This window comes from Crassostrea angulata, chromosome 2, assembly GCF_025612915.1.
Source record: "Crassostrea angulata isolate pt1a10 chromosome 2, ASM2561291v2, whole genome shotgun sequence".
Lineage (NCBI taxonomy): Eukaryota > Metazoa > Mollusca > Bivalvia > Ostreida > Ostreidae > Magallana > Magallana angulata.
The window spans coordinates 40,110,263-40,133,404 of NC_069112.1; the positions used below are offsets into that span (position 1 = coordinate 40,110,263).

Here is a 23,142-nt window from a genome sequence, read left to right on the forward strand (position 1 = left end):
GTGGTGTGTGCGATTGGTGTAGTTCTGTTGATGATGCTGCTGCACTTCCAATTGATGAATCAGAAAGTGAGGAAGAAAATGAAGAAAGATGTTACATAACAGAAGAGGAGTGAATTTCAAAGTGACTCATCAGTCAATAAATGCATAATAATTTCAAACTTTTCAGAACTATTGTCTAACATTACATGTAATATCTCTATAGGCAATTTCTAGTACAGGCATTGTGAATTGAAATGATCAGCATTTCTGTTCTTTTTTGATTGATTTACAATGTATTGTTCTGTTAATTAAAGTTTATTTTCAAAATTTAACTAGTTTTTAAGTTTAAATTATGTATAGTAAAAAGGCAACTCCAGATGATAATGTACAAAACATGTTTGATAGGAGAATTTTTCTGAATTTTAGTGTATAATATTATATCTGTAAAAATTAGTGATGATTACAATGTACCTGAATGTGTATATTGATGTTCTGAGTTCATACCTAAATGCAAGTATATTGTTGATTGATTTATTTCTACAATTATTTTGATTGCAATTTAAGATTATAAGCAAATCAATTTATGACAAATTTGCAATATCAAATGATTTATTGTATGAATATTGACAACCATTATATAAAACCATATATGTGTAAAATAAGAATGTCAGAATCACTTTGTCTAGAGGCTTATTTAGTTATGACATGCTCTTTGATTTATAACTGTATAAAGTATAATGGATGTGCTTTTCAATAATTGATATTGTATGTATACAACAAATATTGTTCAAACGCTGTATACATTTTGTTCATAATTGTGTCTCATTGAAAATAAATACATGTATAGGGATAACCTCATTTTCTTTTACCACAATATTTATATGCTTGTCTATCTTTTAACTTGTAAAGTATACTACTCTCATAAATACATAGCATATCTTTACTATAAAATTGAAAATATTTAAAGTTAAACATTTTCAAAGCAGTTCATATCAATATATTACTTATTTTGGGGCATCGTACCACTGTATTTGAGATCAAACTGTAAAAATGAACAATGTGTTATACTTTGAAAAAAATATTTTGATTAAACCTCCATGGAGTCCAGACCACTATCAATTTATTTTAGTTTTGTTTTATTGTGGTTAATATCATTGCATGTAATAATTTAAACCAATACTTCACACCAGCTTTCATTGAATATTATTATTGACATTAAATGTTAAGTAATAGGAAATTTTGTATTTAAGTGCATACAGGTCAAATATGATGTGTTATACATATAAGTGTTTCTCTTTTTAATTTAACAATAAATATATATATATAAGGTCTTTGATACAAATACAGAACTGTTCATGGGATACTATTATCAATGCAAATATAAGCCAACTCATCATTAAAAGTACATTGATCTGTCCTAAGTTACATGTACTATCTTGTAAAATGCGCCATGGATTTGATGACGACTTCAGCAGACATTAACAACTAAGGAAATTGAATTATTTGCAAGCAAATGTTATGTAATCATTGAATCATATAAATATTAAAAAACATTTATTTCAAGTTTTTAAAAGTCAAAGGAATCATTCGACAACTCTTGATTATGGTCCTTTTTTTTACCCCCCCCCCATACTTTGGACTGTGAATAGTTAACTCCTTAGGTAGCCAAATGAAACCATGTGCAGTTTTATATTGTAGTAAAAACTCCACAATTGTGTAATGTGCACCCAGGTATCAATTTATTAAAAAGTTTTTAATTTAATTTATTTCGTTGAATATTTGAGAAGAAAGCGAATTTTATTGCCACTAAGGGCATTAACGTTAAATAACGTCATAATTTTGCATGTCATCTTTTTTCCGGGTATCTCAAAAACTATTAGTGAAACAAAGATAATATTACTATATATAGAAAGCCCATGTCCTAGAGAGTATTTGGACCAAAATTTGTTAACCTCTGAAAATAGGCCAAATATGACCCTAAGTGTACCTTGTTCTTTATTTGTACATGTATTTACATGTATATGTTTGATTTCGGAAATTAATGATATGTTTATATATTCTTAAAACACTTAAGGTCATGCCATCTACTAGATCTCGATTTGAAGCAGGAATTGAGTTCCGTTGCTGCCCATATTTTAGGTCACACTATCTATCTATCTATCTATCTATCTATCTATCTATCTATCTATCTATCTATCTATCTATCTATCTATCATTTTTAACCAATTTCAACTTGCAATACTGTATTGGGCATTTTAACGTTTATATCGGGTAATTGCCGTTTTTGTTATGGTGCCATCATTTTGTATTTATGTTGAATTTGAGTTGGGTATACATATGCATATTTAAAATAGCAAGCAATGATTCAATCACTAATTATACAGGAATAGGAGCAGGTATTAAGATGAATGTTATCAAATACATGATACCATCATGGATACGTCTAGACAAATAACTGATAAAATCAACGAGTCATTTTTTTTTATATAAATTTGTTTAGTTTGCATTGGCAGTACTTGCCAAGTACTGTGCTTACAGATAATATTCCTCTGTAAATTATTTTTTGTCACCAAAAGAAAGGTATTTTTTTAACCTTGTTGAAGTTTGTTTAAGTTTGCGCAGAACGTATGCTGCAAGCTGACTGCTTTCTAAACCAATTATCAATAATTATTTGCTTCAGAAAAAAATACGACTGACTACATCTTGCCCATTGGTTATTATTCATTTGAAAAATTTGTTAAAAAAAATTGTACAAACATATAAAAATAGAATACTTATATATTTTATATAATACGAATGCAGAAGTAATAATTGCTGTATAACTTTCAAATGGAAGAGATAAATGATTGCAACTTTGGCATGTTGTTTTCAACACAGATAACTTGATTTGATTCGTTAAAAACCTTTAATTCTATTCAAAGCCATTTGGTTTTAGTGATACAATTGATATAGCATTCAGTAAAGAAATGAAATAACTTACAGTATGGTTTTAAAAACAGCCACACAAAATAAATTGTCATCGGTTAACGTTATTAACAGAAATGGAAACTATATGAAACAAATTATTGAAAGAAATATAGTAGAAATATAATCGAAAGTATTATTTAACTGACCGAAATCACAAGAAGAGATTCATTGAAAGTATTATAAAAATGATGCCATTTACAGGGAATCATTCGTCTCCTTTTTATAATCGCCTCTAGTTCTTTTGCTGTCGGCAAGCAAATTTGAGATAAAGTGGATTCAAAACAGTTTTATTTTGTTCATTAAAAGGAGTATATGTAATATATATCATTTCTGGGCGAATTATAGATGGGGCAAAACCTTTTGCGAATGTAGAAGGGCAAAAATACATGACACGAATACAAAATCTAAAAAGAAACTCTGAATACAGTCGTTTGTGTTGAAAACAATATATTGCATGTTACTTATTACCTTAAATATTTTTGTTCGGACGTAGGCAGATAGTGTTGTGATGTTAAAGTGATTTTTAGAAAATCAATCTACTCTCAGCGAAATTCATTTTTTGTTAATTTTGTCACAAAACACGATACCCCTAGGAACTAAAACAAGCTAACAACAATTAATCTGCCTATTTATGGGGGTGGGTGAGGGGGCGGATTCATATTGACGGAAAAGTCAATGTTTTTTTTTTTTTTTTTTTGTTTCTTTTTTTTTCAAAAACCAAGCTTTTTGTTGTATCTTTGTTTGCAATTTAAATGTTGTCGTACCAAAACAATATATAGTTATAAAACGTTGAATTAAACCTTAAAATTCCTAATAAAACAAGGCACAATGCAAGCACTAATTAAAATGAAACGTATACGGCGAATGACTACAGTGGAAACCTCTAATTGCAAAAGTGTTACATTGTATGATAAATATTATAGTAACAAGCCTGGATATGGTACCTTTAACTTTGAATTGTGCATTGTATCAACCACCTCAATGTTCACTAGTGATTCCCCCGCTCTGATGTGAATATACAAAAAAAGCAAAGTCGACATTTAACAGAAAAGTGGCATCTGATTGTTAACAAAATAAACAAAGTACTCATTTAACAGGAAGTAGACGTCCGATTGGTACAAAAATATATCCCACGATATGGTATGCTTTTAAAAACTCTGTGTATAAATTTCAAGCATCTGTAATAAATAGCTGCTGAGAAATCTTTGACGAAAATTTGTTTGAAAATTTGGCTAAAAAAAAACAAAGTCATTATTTAACAGAAAGTTGACGCCCGATTGATACAAAAAATATATCCCACAATATGGCATGCCAAAACAAATAGTGTGTTGAAATTTCAAGCATCTGCGATAAATAGTTGCTGAGAAATTTTTGACGGAAATTTGTTTGAAAATTTTGGCTAAAAATAAACAAAGTACTCATTAAACAAGAAGATGACGTCCGATTGGTACAAAAATACATCCCACGATATAGCATACCTATACAAATACTGTGTAAAAATTCAAGCATCTGCGATAAACAGTTGCTGAGAATTCTTTGACAAAAATTTGTTTGAAAATTTTGGCTGAAAATAAGCAAAGTCATAATTTAACAGGAATTTGACGTCTGATTTGAACAAAAATATATCCCACTATATGGCAGGCCTATACAAATATTGTGTAAAATGTTCACGTATCTGCGATAAATAGTTGCTGAGATAAATACGACAGAAATTTTTGTTACGGACGGACAGACAGACACACAAGGGTAAAACAGTATACCCCCTCTCCTTCGGAGCGGGGGTATAATATTTTTATACTGATAACATAATAGTGAATTATATTAATGAAGATTGCATTTATAGTGTTTGACATCACAACAGCTCGGTTGTTGGATTGTGGAGTTCTGTATTATTTGTTCCCGAAGACAAAGAATATTAAAACAAACTAGTAATCTTAAAAGCATTTCTGTGTATTGCATTAAACACATTCAATGGAACACCTATTTCAATCATATTTAAAAAGTGTAGTCAATGGATATTAAAAAAGTAAAGGGACAGCACTCGCCATTCTTGAAACAAGTTCTCCAATTTATCCAACAATTTCTGACGAGGTATAGGTTGGGAAATTATCCAACTAATAATTCCCAAAATCTGGCTACATCTGCTTACCTCAGATTAAACGTATCGTGTCGAAATGTACTAGGTCCTCGCCAAACTTATCGAAAGCAACGGACTTTTACATTTGAGTGACGTAATTTAGTTATATAATCACTGAGATGTTCGATCTAGAAAGTTCTATCAATCCGCGAAAAGATTCCTCTTGGTTTATCGTATGCTTTCGGATATCCTCAGTGATTGCATGGATAGTTTACATAAACTTCCGTTCCTTTCGATAAGTCTTGCGAACAGAATTTTCATTGCATATATGTATAAAGTGGGTAGACTTTTTATCTCTCTAGTGATTTGAAATGAGTATTTTTTTTTTTTAATTTAGATTTTGAGTGAAATGAACAAAAATGTGAATGAAGATGGTTTTGTCATGGAAGATTTTGATCAGGTGTAAAATAATCAAAGTATACCGATGTTTCAATCTTAGTAAATATCATATCCAAAATATATTGAAAGAGGGGAAGCATGATTTCTTAATATCATGAAAAATAACTCGTAATTGTAAAAATTTCTTTAAATTGCAATTTACTTTCAATTATAGCCAACAAATACTCACCAATCGGATCAAGAAAGGGGTCAGTGAAAAACAAAAACAAAACAAGAGGCCCATGCGCCACATCGTTCACCAACATTAGCTTTATATGGTAGATTAAAAAAAATAAATATCCGAATTTACACTTTTGTTTTCATATACTTAATCTTTGACATGTTTACCTTTATGGAATACCATTTTTATCGAAAATAAGATCATATGCAATATATATAATCAAATTTTCGGTTAGTGTTCACGGTTAATTTCAGTTCTTTTTATTTCAGAGATCAAAACCACTTTATAAAGCGATCAAAACACATGAGAACATAGCTTCGCCTCGCCACCTATAAGATTGATCAACCCGATATATTTCTGTAGTGAGTTAGTAACAAACCGAATAAGTAATAATGTTACAACATTCCACCCTATTCTAGCTTAGCGTTATTATCACGTAATGATCTACTTGTCACCTCATGCAGTTGATGTTTTTTCAACAAAAGAGGAAGTTATTTAATCATATTTATAGAAACGTTTTAGAAGCACACACAACCAGAAATCCGCAATCAAATGTTATTTATTCCGACGCTTATAATTGATATAATGAGAAATTCGATGTGTTTACTGATGACATTATGTGCTTTCATGACCCTACGAACACACAACGAATATTCGCACCTATTAGTGCTGATAAAACTCTTTCACCTCTGTGGGCAGCGAATACATCATAAATCGCAAGAGCTGGTTGGATTTTTTGTAACACGGATAAGTTCTCGCGCACTGACTCGACATAGAGAATTAAAACCTCTTACTGTATAAAATCATTTTCTTTTTCTGTACTCCAGTAATTGCCCATTCTGTCGGAAATCGTATATTGGTGTGCAACATGGTCGTCGAACCCTGGTAAGTTAGCAGAGAGGTTAAAATAGTGAGCGTGAGTGTCAGACAAAACAGAGCAGTTATGTGTCGTTTGATCCCTAACCCTGCAACGTTAACCTATTTTGCACCTTTATGTTGTATTGTCCAGAAACAATGAAAAGCCATGTTCAATCCAGTTTAATCCCGATTGTCGGGAATTTAGAAATCCTTCATTGTTTAATCGTATCGAAAAAAAATTGCTTTGCGTTATCCAAATATTCTACTTTGTGTTTGATGCTCATGGTAGCCTGTCTCTTTGTGAAAGTCATTCAACGTGCCCATTTATTTGTCAGATTAATTGGACCACCACATTCTTCTAGAAGATATATGTCCTAATGTAGTAGAACTCCACTGCCAACGCAACGATCGATATTAGAGTTTATACCCCCCCCCCCCCAAAAAAAAAAGTCAGGCAGATCTCTTATGTATCCCTACATATGAGCGTGGAGTTCATGGAGCAGAATACATGTAGGTCGTCCTGGTTTTTTTCCGGCGTAAGAGCTCGTTCTGTAGTTTCTTCCTTTTATTTTCCGATTCTACAAGATGGAATTTTAATGTTTAGGTCACCTGAGTCATTCGTGTGACCTATTGCAATTGGTCTTCGTCTATCGTCGTGCGTTAAAATTTTTACATTTTTAACTTCTTTTTGAAAACTGCAAAGCCAATATTCTAACATCGTCTTCTTAACTCCAACACATGTGAGAATAAACTGGATACATGGTTAAGATGTTCATGAAGAATTGTGAAAACCATGGCCCCTGGGTCAAGCATTCAGGCTCTAGAGTAGGGTCAATAGGGCCATGTAGTTAAAATGTATTAAATCTTATAAAAGTTTCTTCTCTACTCCCATATATATTTGAAAAAAAAAACCACCTAAATGCATAGTTATGATGCCATTGGAGTATTCTACATAAATTTTTTAATTCAGGATCCCAGGGACAGGGGTTTGGGCCCTAGGATAGGGCCAATATACCCATATTATGAACATGTAGTAAATCTTAGAAATTCTTCTTCTTTACTGCCACACATGTGGGACAAACGCTGAATGCATGGTTACGAGGGTTGTTAGAAAAGTTCACGGACAAGTTTGATAGTGAGTGGACTATTCACCTGTTACCAGCGAAACTTTCCAGATTTAATCCTGACGTATTTTCTAAGAAATATGCGAATATTTGTTTGTTTTTCAATGCATCATAAAAATATACACCTTAATTATTTTGATAAGATATGTTTCATGAATCATCACAGGATGAATCTCTGCCATTCAGTCAATTGAAAGGTGACTGAAAGGTAACTGAAAAGTGACTGAATGGCATATGTGTGCCATTCAGTCACCTTTCCAGACCATTCAGTTATCATTCAGTCGACTGAATGGCAGAGCTTCTTCCTGTGCATGTCAGGTTTTTTTTAGTTTTTTTTTTTTTATTATGTACGCATTTTTCCTTATTAAGAAAATGCACCGCTTAAGTGCATCAAAATAAACGATATTTCATATAACATCACAATAACGTATGAAGGTCATTTTGTGAAAGTGAAAGTTTCAATTAAATTGAAGAATTTTTGACCGTTTTATCGCCGAATTCTGACAAACAACGCCTGAAAAAAACTCAAGAACGTTGACGTCAGTGGACATCTTTGAGCACCTGGCCTTCATTTAATTTTTTATGCACGCAGGAAAACCTACGATGGAGACCAAAATGTTCTTAAATACTGCTATTTTTATAGGACAAAGGTTTACAATTAGAATTACAGAGGATTAAAGATGGAATAACCCCCTTTTTAGCCCTTGCAGCACAACCCCTTCCCCCCATACAGCCCGAATCTTGGGCGTAGGAATTTCGATTTTTTATCTATCTAAAGTCGAAACCGCGTAGACAGAGATTTGTTTTACCTAAATGATCTACGATATGCCACAAAGACATTATACTAAAACTGGTATGAACATGCAGTTTATAAATCGGTTAAATGACTTGAAAAGTGTGTTGACCTGAAAGGTGTTTACTATGAAAAAGAGTAAGTTTAACATGTTTGACTTTCTGTTGTTTGACGTCACTTGACGTCGTGAAAATATGAAATGGTGCTCCGTAAATCTAATTCATGAAAAGTAAAAATCACTGTATCTTTTGAAAAAAAGTTCGAATTCATATGATTTTTGCATACTTATTTTCAATTGGTAGTCATTTAATAAAACATACGCCATCCTAGAAAGTACACAGTTATTTTGCCATAAATCACTTTGTCCGCGAACTTTTCTAACAACCCTCGTATGTTTTCCACGAACTCCTCTACCTGAATTGTGGAATTCATTGCCCCTGAGTCAGGGGCTCAGGCCGTACGGAGAGGAAAGGAACGGCGTAATGTATATAATGTTTAAAAATCTCCTTCTCAACTCTAACACATCTGTAAGAAAAAAAAATTATCTTCACCAGGAATAGCAATCGGCTAACCAAAATCAGCGATAAGCAGTACATGTAAAATGATTTCGGTAAAAATGCCAGATGTTGAAATCTAAATAATTGAACGTGAGAAGTGAGTAACACCAAGTCATTTCTTATTCCTTGTTTGTTTCTTTTTTGTTTAAATGCCCTCAAAAGAAGGATTTCTGTCTGCCCCTGGGGATGGGGGCAGGGAGGTTGTTTTAAATGAAACATGTAAACTAGCCGCCTTGTTTGAGTTTTTCTTCGAAAACATATACACATAAAACATATATTGAAAGTTAACAAATATGGGAAAATTATTTTCTATCAGTGTCTTGCACCTTTTCAATATCGGGCCATGCACTCTATTATGATCTTTAAGTTTTTAATAGGTTTCATAGCTCTTTTTGAAAGATTAATCCAGGTAGGGAGGCGGTCGTCATTACAATACAGTAAAACTCGTTCAGTATGAACACGGATATAGCGAATTCTCGGATATAGCGAAATTTTTTAAGTCCCCGGTAAAAATCGTATGAAATATTTGCAAAATTTTCCGGTTATAACGAATTCGGATATAACAAATTTACGGATATAGCGAACTGATTTTGAATCCCGTAGAGGTGAAAATTAACGAAATTTAAAACTTTTATAACGAATTTCTTTACAGATTAGAAAAGTTCGCACTACCATTTAACATAATTATTTGAATGAATTTATTTTAATATAAGTTTTTCAATTCACAATCCGATTATTAAAGGTATCAAAGTAATGTATTTTTATTTTAAGCCTCAATTAGCAAAAGTTATAGTCTGGTGAAAGAAAGCATGTACATGTATATAGTGAATTCGCTATAGTTATTACAGTAAAACTCGTTTAGTACGAACACGAATATTGCAAATTTACGGATATTGCGAAGTCATCTTGGATCCCCAGCTATGTAAATTTAATGAATTTCTTATACGGTTATAACGAATTACGGATATAACGAAGTAATTTCCGAGGTCCCAGTGACTTCGTTATAACCGAGTTTTGCTGTATTACGAATTCGTAATACGGATATAACGATTTATGGATATAACGAAGTAGATCATCTGGTCCCTAGGGCTTCGCTATAACCGAGTTTTACTGTATTTTATATATATATTTTTTACTCTAGAATAACTTAATTAAATTCATATATGCGACTCCTCGACAAGTTTGTATATGGGATATGGTACTCAGGTGACCGTTAAGGCCTATTGGCCTCTTGTTTTGGGGGTTTTTGTCTTTTGGGTTTTTTTGGTTTGTTTTTTTTTTTGTTGTGTGTGTGTGTGTTTTCATCTATCTTCTTGTTCAGACAAACATAATGGTTCGCTGCTTTATAACACCGTGGTGAATCTACATCCATTTGAATGATTGCAGCTTTGCGTCTCTTTGTGGTCCATATCGTTTTCATCTTTGGCCAATGTTTTTTTCCATATGTCTTTGAAACGGATGGGTCAGGCTGGCCTGGTTTTACAGGAGTTATTTGACCAGGGAAGGGCTTTAAAGGACTTAATTAAGCGATTAGATTTTACGTGGGAGTGATGATTTGATGTGTGCTCATTTTTGTTTATATTTTTGTATTTGAGAAATATAGATTGAAGTCTGTTAACCATATAGCCAAAGACACATACAGTTAACATCTGTTGAATCAAAAATAGATAACTCTTGGCACTGTAATCCGTTATTTTAACTTTCAATATCAAGAAAGGCAACTCCAGATTTTGCTGCTGTCTGATAAAAGAGAGAAAACGCCAACGACTGATATAACATTTCGTCAAAATAAAGACTTGTAATTTTTTTCTGACGAAAAATCGTTATTTTTTTCAATTTGCCATAATTACTAAGTTAACAGAAAAGTGTATAATGTTTTTGTTTCTAACATCAATGTATTTTACATACATTTGCCAAATCTCAGTTTAAATTGAAGCTTTAAAAGAATATATTTTCTTACATGTGTGAGATGACAATTATTGGAAAAAAAGATTGTAACAATCGTTATAATGAGTATATATATGGTGTTTGTCTTCTGCATGTTGTCCCTACCACCACCACGATTACATCAAGTGAGGACATGCTATTTTCATTACGTGAAAGAAAAGCTACAACATACGTTAGTTTTTAATAGCAGTTCTTAGATATGAGTTTAGGTCGACGTGATAGAGATTTTAGTTTTTGGCCTTTCACTGTATGCAATTTAGGTAGTATGTGTAGAAATGACACAGTATATTTCACTTTATAACCATTGCGAATACATGTATTAAACCTCCCTGCACTAGTATTGTACCCTGTACGACTTTTGATCTTAATTATGACATTTTTGTTATAGGTGAATCGTTTAGTCCTTGATTTTGGGATTTAAAATTACAGATTATCGCTGTTTTTATTAAGCATTTTTTTTTGAATTATCAATATCAAAATTGAAATCATATCAGTTAAGATGAAAAAAAGCCCACACACATTGAACGCATTATTTGATTTAAAATAAAACATAAAGTAAATAGTACTTTTTTGCGAAAGTTGACATAAAAAATTGTTTCATCTCAAAGGTTATTATTATTGCTTTGACAACATATTAAACTGTAAACTGTAATAGTAAAACGGCACGTCAGGGCGATTATTACTTAAGATGTATCAAGTACAACATAATATAGCCTTACACGATAGAATCGTTTTATTCGATAATATTGGATACAAGTCCAACCAGTTTAACAATTGAAAGAAAAGAGAGAGAGGTAATTAAAAAAAACATGAAATATGAAGCATGTTCTTGCTGATCAATCATTCAGTGCAACGGCGAATCAAGAATATTAATTTTCTTTGAACATAAATAAAAGTTAAAACTAAAATATGACTATTTACACAGTCAAAAGTAAGTTATGTAGCGTTTGTATGAAATGATACATTAACGTTTGCTTCAATGTTTATTATACAACTCTGTATTAGAAAGGTATTGCCGTTTCTTAAGTCGCACTTAATCTGTTCTTGAAAAATATGTTGCAGACTCGGTATAAGCCGGAGTAGGTAGGTTTTACTATATTATAGTTTCACAGATTGAATGCAGAGAAACCATAGGCAGCCCAAGCTTTAACTCCGGAGAACATGAGTCCAAACTTCTCCCCGCCTACCGTAGATACGATAACCTCCCCTGCCTCTACTTGTATGGACCTCACATTGTATGATAATTTCATGGCTGATACATTTTCTTCAAATACAACATTGTTTCTGTTTATTGCTGTGTTGTTAATACGGATGGAATCTTTTAAAGATTGTTTCATAATCACGGTCACATAACTATAATTGAACCCGTATGGCACGATTGTTTTGTAGTAATCAATATACTGATGAACTCCAGGTACGTTTGTCATTGAAGGATCGCCCATATCAGATATCTGAGATGAAAGGCCAAAACTTGTAACGATAATTGTTGTGTTTGATTCAATCACACACGTTTGCCTGCTAGAAATTATTATATCAAAAGAATCCAGTTTGTTCAATGAAACAGTGTGAGATGTTTGATCCACTGTGTAGGAAATATTACTCTGATCTACCGCAGTGATAAGAACTTTAGTGTTTCGGTCATTTGGATTCGGAGGTACAATGTACATGTTATCTAGCTTTGCTGTTGGAATAACCTGCTCAATGAGGGGATCACAATAACCTATATTTTCAAGCCAATTACAATCATTTCCTGAAAATACTGCGATAGGTTTTGAAGATTGAACAACGGTTCCTGTTAAATCCGTTCCATGGGCAATTTGATATGTTTCAAATCGGTCAAGTGTTAGAGTGTATGCATCACCATTCAAAAAGGAGTTTCCATGGATATAGAGAGGAATGTTTTGTTTCATCTTAAAAGTTATTGAAACCGATGTATTGTTTTTAATAGCAGCCAAAGCAAACTGACTGCTAAAAGAACTCGAAGGCTCTGTCGATATAACCACATAATAGGTAGACAGTTTATGTATTGGTATAAGTCCTAAGCTTCCAGCATACCATTTCATATTATCCAGACTTACGACAAAAGAATCGCCAAATGTTTCTATGAATACTGACTTCAATTCTCTCTTAAACTTGTTAAGTTCCAATTGAGGTGGAAAAATAATATGCTGACTTGACGCTATACTAACCGTTCTGTCTATCTGCCGTTTTAAGGAGTTGTCAAGATCTTGGGATGTTGATATATTCATGCTTGCACCTTTCTTGGATGCAATGTAAACATTCTTCGTATCATTTGATGTCCTCCCCATAAATAAAACGACGAAACCAAATTTCTTGTTCTCTGTAAATTGTAGAAATACATGAATATAAGAAGGAAACACCTTATTTGTAAAAGGAAAGCGCTAGTTAAGTTAAAATGCGAACAATTTTACAATATTTGTCTAAGATGATCACATATGTTTTTTTCTATAGTGTTTAAGACGTTTAGTCATCATAATGTAACGGTTTAGGGAACGTTTAGCATAAAGTTGATGTGTGCCTTTTTTATCTATAGGTATGGGATGTACAATGTAAAGAATTAATTGTATTATCATAAAACACAACACGTCCGATGCTGATTATTTACTGTCGAACATAACTTTTATCACGTATTGATTATATATACCCATTTTAATAAATGGATTTATATTGAAATATTAACACAAACACACAGTGCAGGACATTCTAATTCATTTTAAATGTTTCATTTTTGAAGCATTAGATGCAGAAAAAGGAAACATCTTATTTGTAAAAGGAAAGTGCTGATTAACTTAAAATACTAACCATATTAAAAAAAAATCAAGAAAATCACTTTTCTGTTTATTAATTTTGTTTGAAAAATAAAGATTATTAATTTTGTTTGAAAAATAAAGACTATTCTCTATAATACACAAATTAGTTTATAAGACTCTTTGAAGAGTTAACCGTCTGATCATGACCGGAAGTAAACCCGCAAGCTACCTAATGATACTATAGGGAAAGTCGAGACTTTTCTTTTTGAATAAAGTAAGATTCAATGGTTCAAACATTTTGTGACAATTTTGATTACAAAACTGTTGAAAAAAAATATGGACTTTGTTAAGTGACCATTTTTTGTTTCATTAATTTAATAATTTAAACACAATGATTAAAGTTGATCGACAAATGAGCATTCTATACATGTATACATTGACACACGGAAATATGAATTAGTAATTCATAAGAAGGAAACGATGATTTTCCTTCTGATTTTTATTTGAATGTTGGGGTGAAATGAACAAAACATATACGCATCTGGGTTTGCCATGGCATAAGTTTTGATGAATTTAGAGTAAATGTAAATGATGCATGCAACAAAATAAGATTTAAGTAGTTATAGCAATCATATAATGGAAAATAAAATGATATAATGCGCGCTGATCTATGTAATTTGTTATGTAATCATACACTGGTATTTAGTAAATGTATTTATTTTTCTTTGCAATAATCTATAAATGATCTGACAACATGTACTCACCATTTGGATCAAGAGAGGGGTCAGTAAAGAATCTCCATCCGATTTCGGAGACCGTCAAATGCAAGGGATTGCATGAGTTATATAAAAGACACGTGCCGGTCTTTAAATTAAAGTTGAAACAGTTGCATCCAATGCCACAAAGCACGCTACACCTAAGAAGAGAGCCTGTATGTTTGTTTTCTAATGGTTCGTATATAGACACTTTGTTAAAAAACTCAATCTTTCCCCCGTAAGTTTTGAATGACATGGCTTCCGCACTCAACAGGCTTATGGTCATAAGCATACAATGAATCATGAAGGGCTCCATCCTATTTTTCTATAAAGAATTTAAAATTGTAAATTCAGCCCTCGATTAACTGATTAGGTTCTTTTTTTTTTGTTTCAAATGTAATTAACAGATTCAACCAAGAATGTTACAAACACGGACTTTCCCATACATATGCGGCATATCAGATCAAATTGAAGCTATATAAAGAATACCTTATTGTAAAAGAGATAATTGCTAGTTATTGGAAAATGAAGTGCAGTTCTGATTGGATGATTATTATTTTTACTAATTTTACTAATTTAGACGTCATACATTTTGTGTACGCATACCTGAAGTGATATTAATGATGACATTCATATATTTAGTGTCGGCATACCTTAAGTTGCTTCGATTCTGATTTTATTTTATTGGCTGTTACTGACAGAATATTATGCCCATTAAAAAAAAGCAAAAACAAAAATTTTTAAAAATTAAAAAAGTAAGCATTATCTACTTGCATTAATAGTTTTTCCGGTTAAAACTGTATAGTTATTAACACTCTCTCTATCAAAGGGAAAATAAGTACAGTAAAACTCGTTTAGTACGGACACGGATATAGCGAAATCTCGATAATAGTAGAGTTTGTTGAGTCCCCGGTAAGATTCTTAACAAACCTTTGTAAAATTTTACGGCTATGACGAACTCGGATATAACATGTAACGAATTTACGGATATAGCAAACTGATTCTGAGTCCCGTAGATGTGAAAAAAGACGAAGTTTAGCTCTATTATAACGAATTTCTTTACAGTTTAAAATGTTTGCACTACCGTTAAACATAATAGTTCAAATGAATTTATTTTCACAAAAATTCATCAAGTTACAATTTGATTATTATAGGAATCAAACGAATGTATTTTCATTTTAAGCCCCAATAAGCAAAAATTGTAATTCGGTGAAAGAAAAGATATATAAAGCTATATAAGTTATTATTAGGAATTCGTTATACGGATATAACGAATTACGGCTATTACAAAGTAGATCCATTGGTCCCTAGAACTTTGCCATAACCGAGTTTTAATATAAATATTAAATAGAAGCGATAACATTTACAAACAAGTGATTCATTGTAGAAAAATAGATACTATCATATAACTTACACGTCATTCTCTTTATATATATACTACTATATTAAAAAATTAGACTCGAATTTTTGGGCCTTAATACCGAGAAATCCGAAGAGTACTGTCTTTTGTTTTATATATTTTAAACGTCATTGGTACTTGAAAATTACCATTTTGTTTTTATTTTTTTCTCAATCAAGCTTCGCTAATAATCAACGAAATTTCCTTTTAAAAATCCGGAAATCATCTGGATATTTGGGATTTTACAATCTTGCGCATGTGCATTATATACACGCTAAATCATTGGAGGCTTTTTAGTTGATGTTTCCACAATATCACATTTGCATGGATAAACTCAGAAACGATATTACAAATACGTGTAAATTTTCATTGAAAATTTGTTATATTTTCTGTTCATAAAGGAATACGGGAGACAACTCTAACTCAGTGCATTTAATATGAAATATCCCGAGAGTTCCGAACGTCAACATAGTGTGAAAATTCGAAGCGAGTAAAAACGTTGGTGAAAAAGTTTTGAATTTTTTACTAAAATTTTTAAATGGAAATGTGACTGTTATTTTCAATGCAGCCTCATTGATTTTCTAAAACATCGTATTGGAGCGATTCTGCATTTTTGTGCTACATTACGGGTATATGGGAGGCAAACTGTGGTAAAAGGCCTGTTCCGAGACATAGTTAGAATATTCTAACTAAGCAGAGTGTAGTGAAATTAATAGCATTTTTGTAGTCTTAAATCTTCGTTATGTAAATGTCAACAATACGGTGTGTCGATGTATCTATTTCGTAAATGTCCGATATTATATGCAATTTCAACCCGTGCACGCACGGGTCAAAATCTACTCGTTAATAAAATATTATGATTTTTCCAAAAAATAAGTCTGGTTTTTTTTTTTAGCAGATTCTTCATTTTTATTTTGTTATTATCAATTGAGGTTTCTTACTTCCTCAAAGTTGCTTCCAACTTCAAATGCGTTAAAAATTTATCATGTAGAATTCAGTAACGTACAATTTGAGTATAAAAGTTCAAAGTAAAACAATTTACCTTATTGTGCTTTAAAGCAAGAACTGTCCTATACATTATGTTTCATGTTTACATAAAACAAAAGCTGTGCATAAAATCAGTAATTCTTAATCACTTTGTGGGCACAATTTTTAACGCATCTTTTATTTAATGCAGAGTCATCAAAGTTGCCATAGGCCAAACATCGTGCAATATTAGCTTTTAACAAGTTCATGAACAAACAATTTGCTATTTTGAATGAATCATCACATGTCAATTGAACTCCAAAGTAGGCAAAAGATGAAATGAACTAACCGTAACCTTTAGTTAAGAATGATAAAAAAAGTGTAGAGAAAAGTTAAAATAAAAATTGCTGATAAGTTGGTGTAACATTATTCTAGAGTACTTTGAGATATGATTATGATTGTTGACATGTTTTTATTTTTTTTAAATGTGCGTTTGTCGATGTAGAATGACGAGCCTCTTAAAATCAGCTTATAATACAAGGTATCTGTCTCCATTTTTCAACGGCTATAAGACTAAATTTGTATCTGCAACGTATGTAATACTGATCAAAGAGATTTTTTTTTCAAAGGAAAAACGATAAAAAAATCAGATTATCTTAAGTCTGTATTTTAATCCGTTGTCAACACAAAAACACTTTGCATGTGACACTGCCGGCGGGACTTCCTAATATCTTCATGTAGACGTAAATCAGCGATGAATGACAACTTAATACTGTTAAGTGGTAAATAGGTACGTGGTTAAGTTGATCAACAGTACTAACTTGTTTTGTTGAAACCGTTATACATATACAGACAAAGCGTTAAACCTACACACTTTCATATGCACAGAATGAACTAGATATTGAATGAAAGGTCTTGGAAGGAGACTGAATAAATCACATTTCAATTGACTGAAATGGATGGGTTCATTTCTGATAAATGCTACTATTGATAACATTGTTTATAATATATTAAATATAAGTATGTTTAAAACTGTTAAAACAGTTCTCTACTTTTGCATATCCTAATACCGGTAGAGGTAGGATGAACGAACACAAAGAACATCAACATCACCTGCTTTTGATAATGACATGGCTACGAATACTCACAATCCTGTTATGATTCAACCTCCACCTTACAGCTATACATGGAAATTAACAAACTAGACTCTAATTTTGCAGTTGTCTTTCTTAATATTCTGTGTCAGAGAGAGAGAGAGAGAGAGAGAGAGAGAGAGAGAGAGAGAGAGAGAGAGAGAGAGAGAGATGTATAAATATTTTGATGTTGTTCATACGAGAATAAACCAGGATATGTCCCCTGCTTCTAATGGGAATAACAACATCTACTATGCTGGTATTTTAAAATAGTATTTTGCAACTATTATGCTGGTATTTTAAAATAGTATTTGGGCTGGTATTAATAGCATAGAAAAGTGAAATGTAAACATAGGTCCTATTTCATGTTATGAAGCATTGCCCAGATGTTTCTGTGATTGGTTTGAAAATTGTTTGAAGAGTAGGATAATCATTCATTTAATGCACGCTTAAATGATTCGTTAATTTCCTCATGGATATAATTTCTTTATTTATAATACATTTTCATTTTATTTTTACGAAGTTAGCAAGTTTGTGTTGTTAAATGTTCATTCACATATGCTTATCAATTCCATCCTCTTATTAGCATTTCACTATTCTTTTTTAAATTAAACTAAATATTAACTATTTAGATACATTTTCTAATCTTATTTTTACCAAACATCTGAGAGTGAATCTCTTAAGTTTTCTTGGTTCACAGATTAAACTTTTACGATTATCTAAACAAGTTTGCACTATGAATCAGATTCAGTGAACCAATGAACTGTTTGATTTTATAGAGATACAATGCTAAATCAATATTTCAATGATGCACTTCTCATATAGCTTGACAGACTTTACAAGCCTTTTATAAATGTTAAATCAGTGATAGTGAGGCGTGATTGTGTGAAATGAGATACAAATAAACAGCTGAAAAAAAAACAGAACTTTGTTTATTCTACAACGATTGATAAGCCAGTTCTACAATTTTTATTAGTATCTCTCGTTGGCACGGATGTTAGCGCGAGGAGGTCATTGGTGTGGGAAGAAGCCGGAGTACCCGGAGAGAACCCACGTGTCCAAGCAGGCGACCGCCATACCCTATCACATACTACCACTGTCGATCACGGGGATCGATCTTGGGTCGCAGCGGTGAAAAGCAGGTGCATTGTCCACTACGCTACTTGGACACAAAAAAACAGCTACGTCCAATTAAATCAGCTGTTTATCTTGTACGTTTTTCTTTTTGTATCTATTTTCAATTTTAATTATACATTGTCATTACGATATATAATGTTACAAATCTTTGAGCTTACGGAACAGTAATTACAACACAAATAAAATAATACAAAATAGCAAATAAAATAACAAATACCAACCTGATATAGGTCAAGTTACCTACTCAATCATTCTTTTCACTCAATGCTATTTATTGATATGAGATTTCAATGCTATGCTTTGTTATGGTGTACATTGTAAAAGATATACCTGACCGACTATATATATGCATTCATTGTCTTTTAAATTACCTTCTGACAGTATGTCAAGTTGTCGTCTATCGCTCACATATAATTTCAATTAACAGTAAATGACAATATGTATTTCTATAGTAGTTACGGTTAACTCGTTGAACACATTTCATTGTATATTTAATAGTATACAGTGCGATTGAATAAACGTTCTGGCATTTCACAACGTGTTCACCCTTGTTCTAATATTTAACAATATATAAAACATGATTTATCCATAGAAAGGAAAGGTAAAAAAACTAGAGCAAAGCTCGTTGCAAAGCAACGAGTGGGTCTTCCGTTAATGTCGGATGTAAAGCTGGAAGTTCCTGTAAGAAGCAGAGCTCTAAAACCAATAACAAGAGTAACTAAAATAAAAAGATGAAAAAATCGAATTATTCCTGGTACGACTTAACAAAATCCGAATGATTTTGAGTACGAATTAACAAAACCTTTCCGATTTCAAGAACGACTTAATTAAAAAAAATCCGAATGTGTTCAAGTACGACTTAACAATTATTTTTGGTACGAGTTAATTTTACTTTGAACATTACACTATTTTTTAAACCAAGGACGCAGAATCAAAATTTCCGGAAAAATCAATTTTTAAACCCCGATATCTCTGTAATGCGTCGTTCGATTTTCAAACGGATTTCAGATTTGAATTCACCATGGCAAGTTCTATAAGACTGTAGTATTGTCTTATTTTGTTCAAAAAAATGAAAATTTCCAAAAATTGGAACTGCTTCCGGTTTTGAGCAAAATTGATGAAGAAATTTTTAAACCCCCCAGTACATTATAGAATTGATACATCTATCATCAGTAAAAATTTCAAAGCGATATCTTTAAAGTTAACGGAGATTTCTTCCGGACAAAATCACTTTTTTTAAATTTAAAAATGGCCGCCAAATTTGAACGGAAGTGACGTAAATGCTGAAACTTTACCATCTTTGAGGCACGGTAACTTTACAAAAGCTCTGAAAATTTCATTGAAATCGGATGAAAACTTTTTGAGATATAAAGCCGAGAAGGAGTCAGAAAAAAAATAAAAAATAAAATAATAATAAAAAGAAACCGAAGAAAAACAAGAGGGTCTTCCGTTGGAAACGGAAGACCCTAAAAATATGAAAACCATTCTATACGTTTGTAAATTTGCGATAAATTGGTTATTTATTTCTGCACAGCAGTAAACATCCTAACATTAGTACATTAATTCGATAGTATCAGTTATCATTACTGTAAAAATGCAAGTTTACAATACCCAAATTGTGTATTTGGAATTGTTCGTTAGATAAAGTATTTCTTGCATTTGAAAATAGTTTGCAAAAATTATACACGACTTCTCTCTAAATGTGTTTCAATAGTGACTACAAAGTAATATTTTTAAAGAAATTCATTTCCAACTACGATTAAAAAATATTTTAATAGCAGTTGTATTTTAATAGTGGTTGTAAAGTGATTCCTATAATGAAATACACCCCAACGACTGAAAATAATTCATTCAATAGTGGTTGCAAAGTGTTTTTTTTTTTCCAATGAAAAACATCCCCAACCACTATTGAAATAATTTTTTCAAAAGTGGTTTTATTTCATTTTTATAGTGGTTGCAAAGTGATTCTACTAGTGAAATACATTCCCAATCATTATTGAATGAATTCATTTCAATAGTGGTTTTATTGCAAAAGTGCATGCATACCAATCTGGTCTTATAGATGTACACATTCTGTGTATCTTGAAACCGAGCTTGCCTCCCCTGTTATTTTATTTTTTTATAAAGGTATTGGACAGAAATGGAACAGACTGTTCATCTGGTCGCCGAAAAAAATATATTTATTAAGAGTCAATAAAACGATCAAAGTAGAAAGAATACCTTGTCCTGTGCAGATCCATGTTTTTTTTTGGGAGTTTTTTTTTAGCATTGGATCCTTATTTTTGAAAGATATAGTCTCAAACCTGCAGCGGTGTGTGCTAACAAATTGAGATACGCGTGTTAGCGCATTATGAAAATTTGTATGCACACCCCACTGCATTTATAGTACTATATCTTTCAAAAATAGGGATCCAATCTTTAAATATACATTTAAAAAAAACCTTTTTGCCTTGTTTGCAATTGTGATTTATACCTTTAAAATCCTATTTTATCCTAAGGGTAAGTGCATATAAATTGAAGAGCCACTGTAATAACCACAAGGGTATACTTTGATTTTTGCTTGTGAAGTTGAGTTTTTTTTTCATTTGATCGAGTCTGCGTCATGTTTCATATTTTGACATTTTACTGGTAATGGACATTGATGGCAACCTAACGACAAAACATTATAATATTCGTGATGACTTCAATTTTTCTATTGTCAACTTTCCTTAATTATGTAACAATATACATTCACCTGCATATAGTGTTTTTGTCTCTCAGTTTATTCGATACACAAGGGTTTTTCGTATGAACAGTTTCTAAGGCGAGACAAGCCACTGAACCACAAATTGATAAAACATGACTATCAACAGTCTTGTTTTAAGTCATCTTTTCGTAGGTTCTATGGTCGATACAAACCGTGTCAGCAAATACTATATTCCACTGGGTCGCATGCTGACTGACGTTTTTCATACTAACCGTTAGACCAAAATTAATCACCTAATTGTCTACGGACTTTTCCATTTTTCCCCTATTATTTCTAAGTTTATTTAAAACTGAAATAGCTTAGAATTGCCGTTTAATGAATTATAATACATTGATCCGAAACGTTGTTTTATTTGCTTTTTTGTCAGTCATGTGCCAATCTTATGTTGGCAATTTGCTTGGATCCGAGGCACAGCTAGCGGGTGCTAGCGTTAGTGTATATCATAGTGGCCACATATACAGTGTACAGTCAAAATATTACAAAATCACAAAATTCAGAGTAAATTATGTGCAACTCATTTTCATTATCTTAAGGTAAATTTTAAGGAGATGGTGTATGTGAGCAAGGAAGGTAATAATGACCAGTAAGAATATGCTATGCATCCTTTTTGATTTTTACTTCCATTTTTCCTGTAGTAATTGCTGCTTTTTTGTACCGGTGATCTTGAGACATCTTTACAAAATAACATCATTAGCAATTTATATGCTAGTTTATGAATATGTGTAACGCAGTTTCTCTTAATATAACGATATTTAATCCATTTAAATATTTGATTCATTAATAAATCATCTCATTTACAAAAACCACACCCTTTTTGGTCAATATTAAAACTATTTCATCGTTCAAATACAAAAGGGAATAGTAGGTTTATGATATAGGTATATTATAATAATGGTACTTGATAAAAAAAAATGTCGTGTCAGAATTTATGCATTGGAGGTACAACTGTGTCCTATATTATAGTCTTTGTACGCATCAGTGAATTTCAAAACACGATTTAATTTTGTCTGCCATGTTATATATAATGCCTCGAAAAAGTTCACGCAAGACGGCTTAAATTTTTGTGCCACTTATTTTAAATTTGACATTATTCTTTCGAGTCGACGATTTTCTTTTAAATTATCTATTAAGTAATGTTCTTTTTAAATGATGCAGGGTATATCATGCACAATGGATATCAACACCTGAACCGACTTTTATGAAACCCTATCATAATGTCTTCACCCCTTTAATTCTAAAACTGTATTTTTCTGTACTGTATTTAAACCTTTTTCTTTACCTAGTTGTGCGCCATTGCAACATATTTCGGAGATC

General features: G+C 31.9%; 1 protein-coding gene across 1 annotated transcript; it reads right to left on the bottom strand.

Moving 5' to 3' along the window:
- Nucleotides 1–12,024: 12,024 nt before the first annotated feature.
- Nucleotides 12,025–13,230, bottom strand: LOC128171715 (IgGFc-binding protein-like). The gene has a single exon (XM_052837478.1). The coding sequence runs from the start codon at nt 13,228–13,230 to the stop codon at nt 12,028–12,030; it is 1,203 nt and encodes a 400-aa protein (XP_052693438.1). The 3' UTR covers nt 12,025–12,027.
- Nucleotides 13,231–23,142: the final 9,912 nt, after the last annotated feature.

Excerpts from the sequence above, each read along its gene's own strand:
- LOC128171715 (XM_052837478.1), bottom strand. The coding sequence starts at position 13,230 with ATGGGGAGGACATCAAATGATACGAAGAATGTTTACATTGCATCCAAG.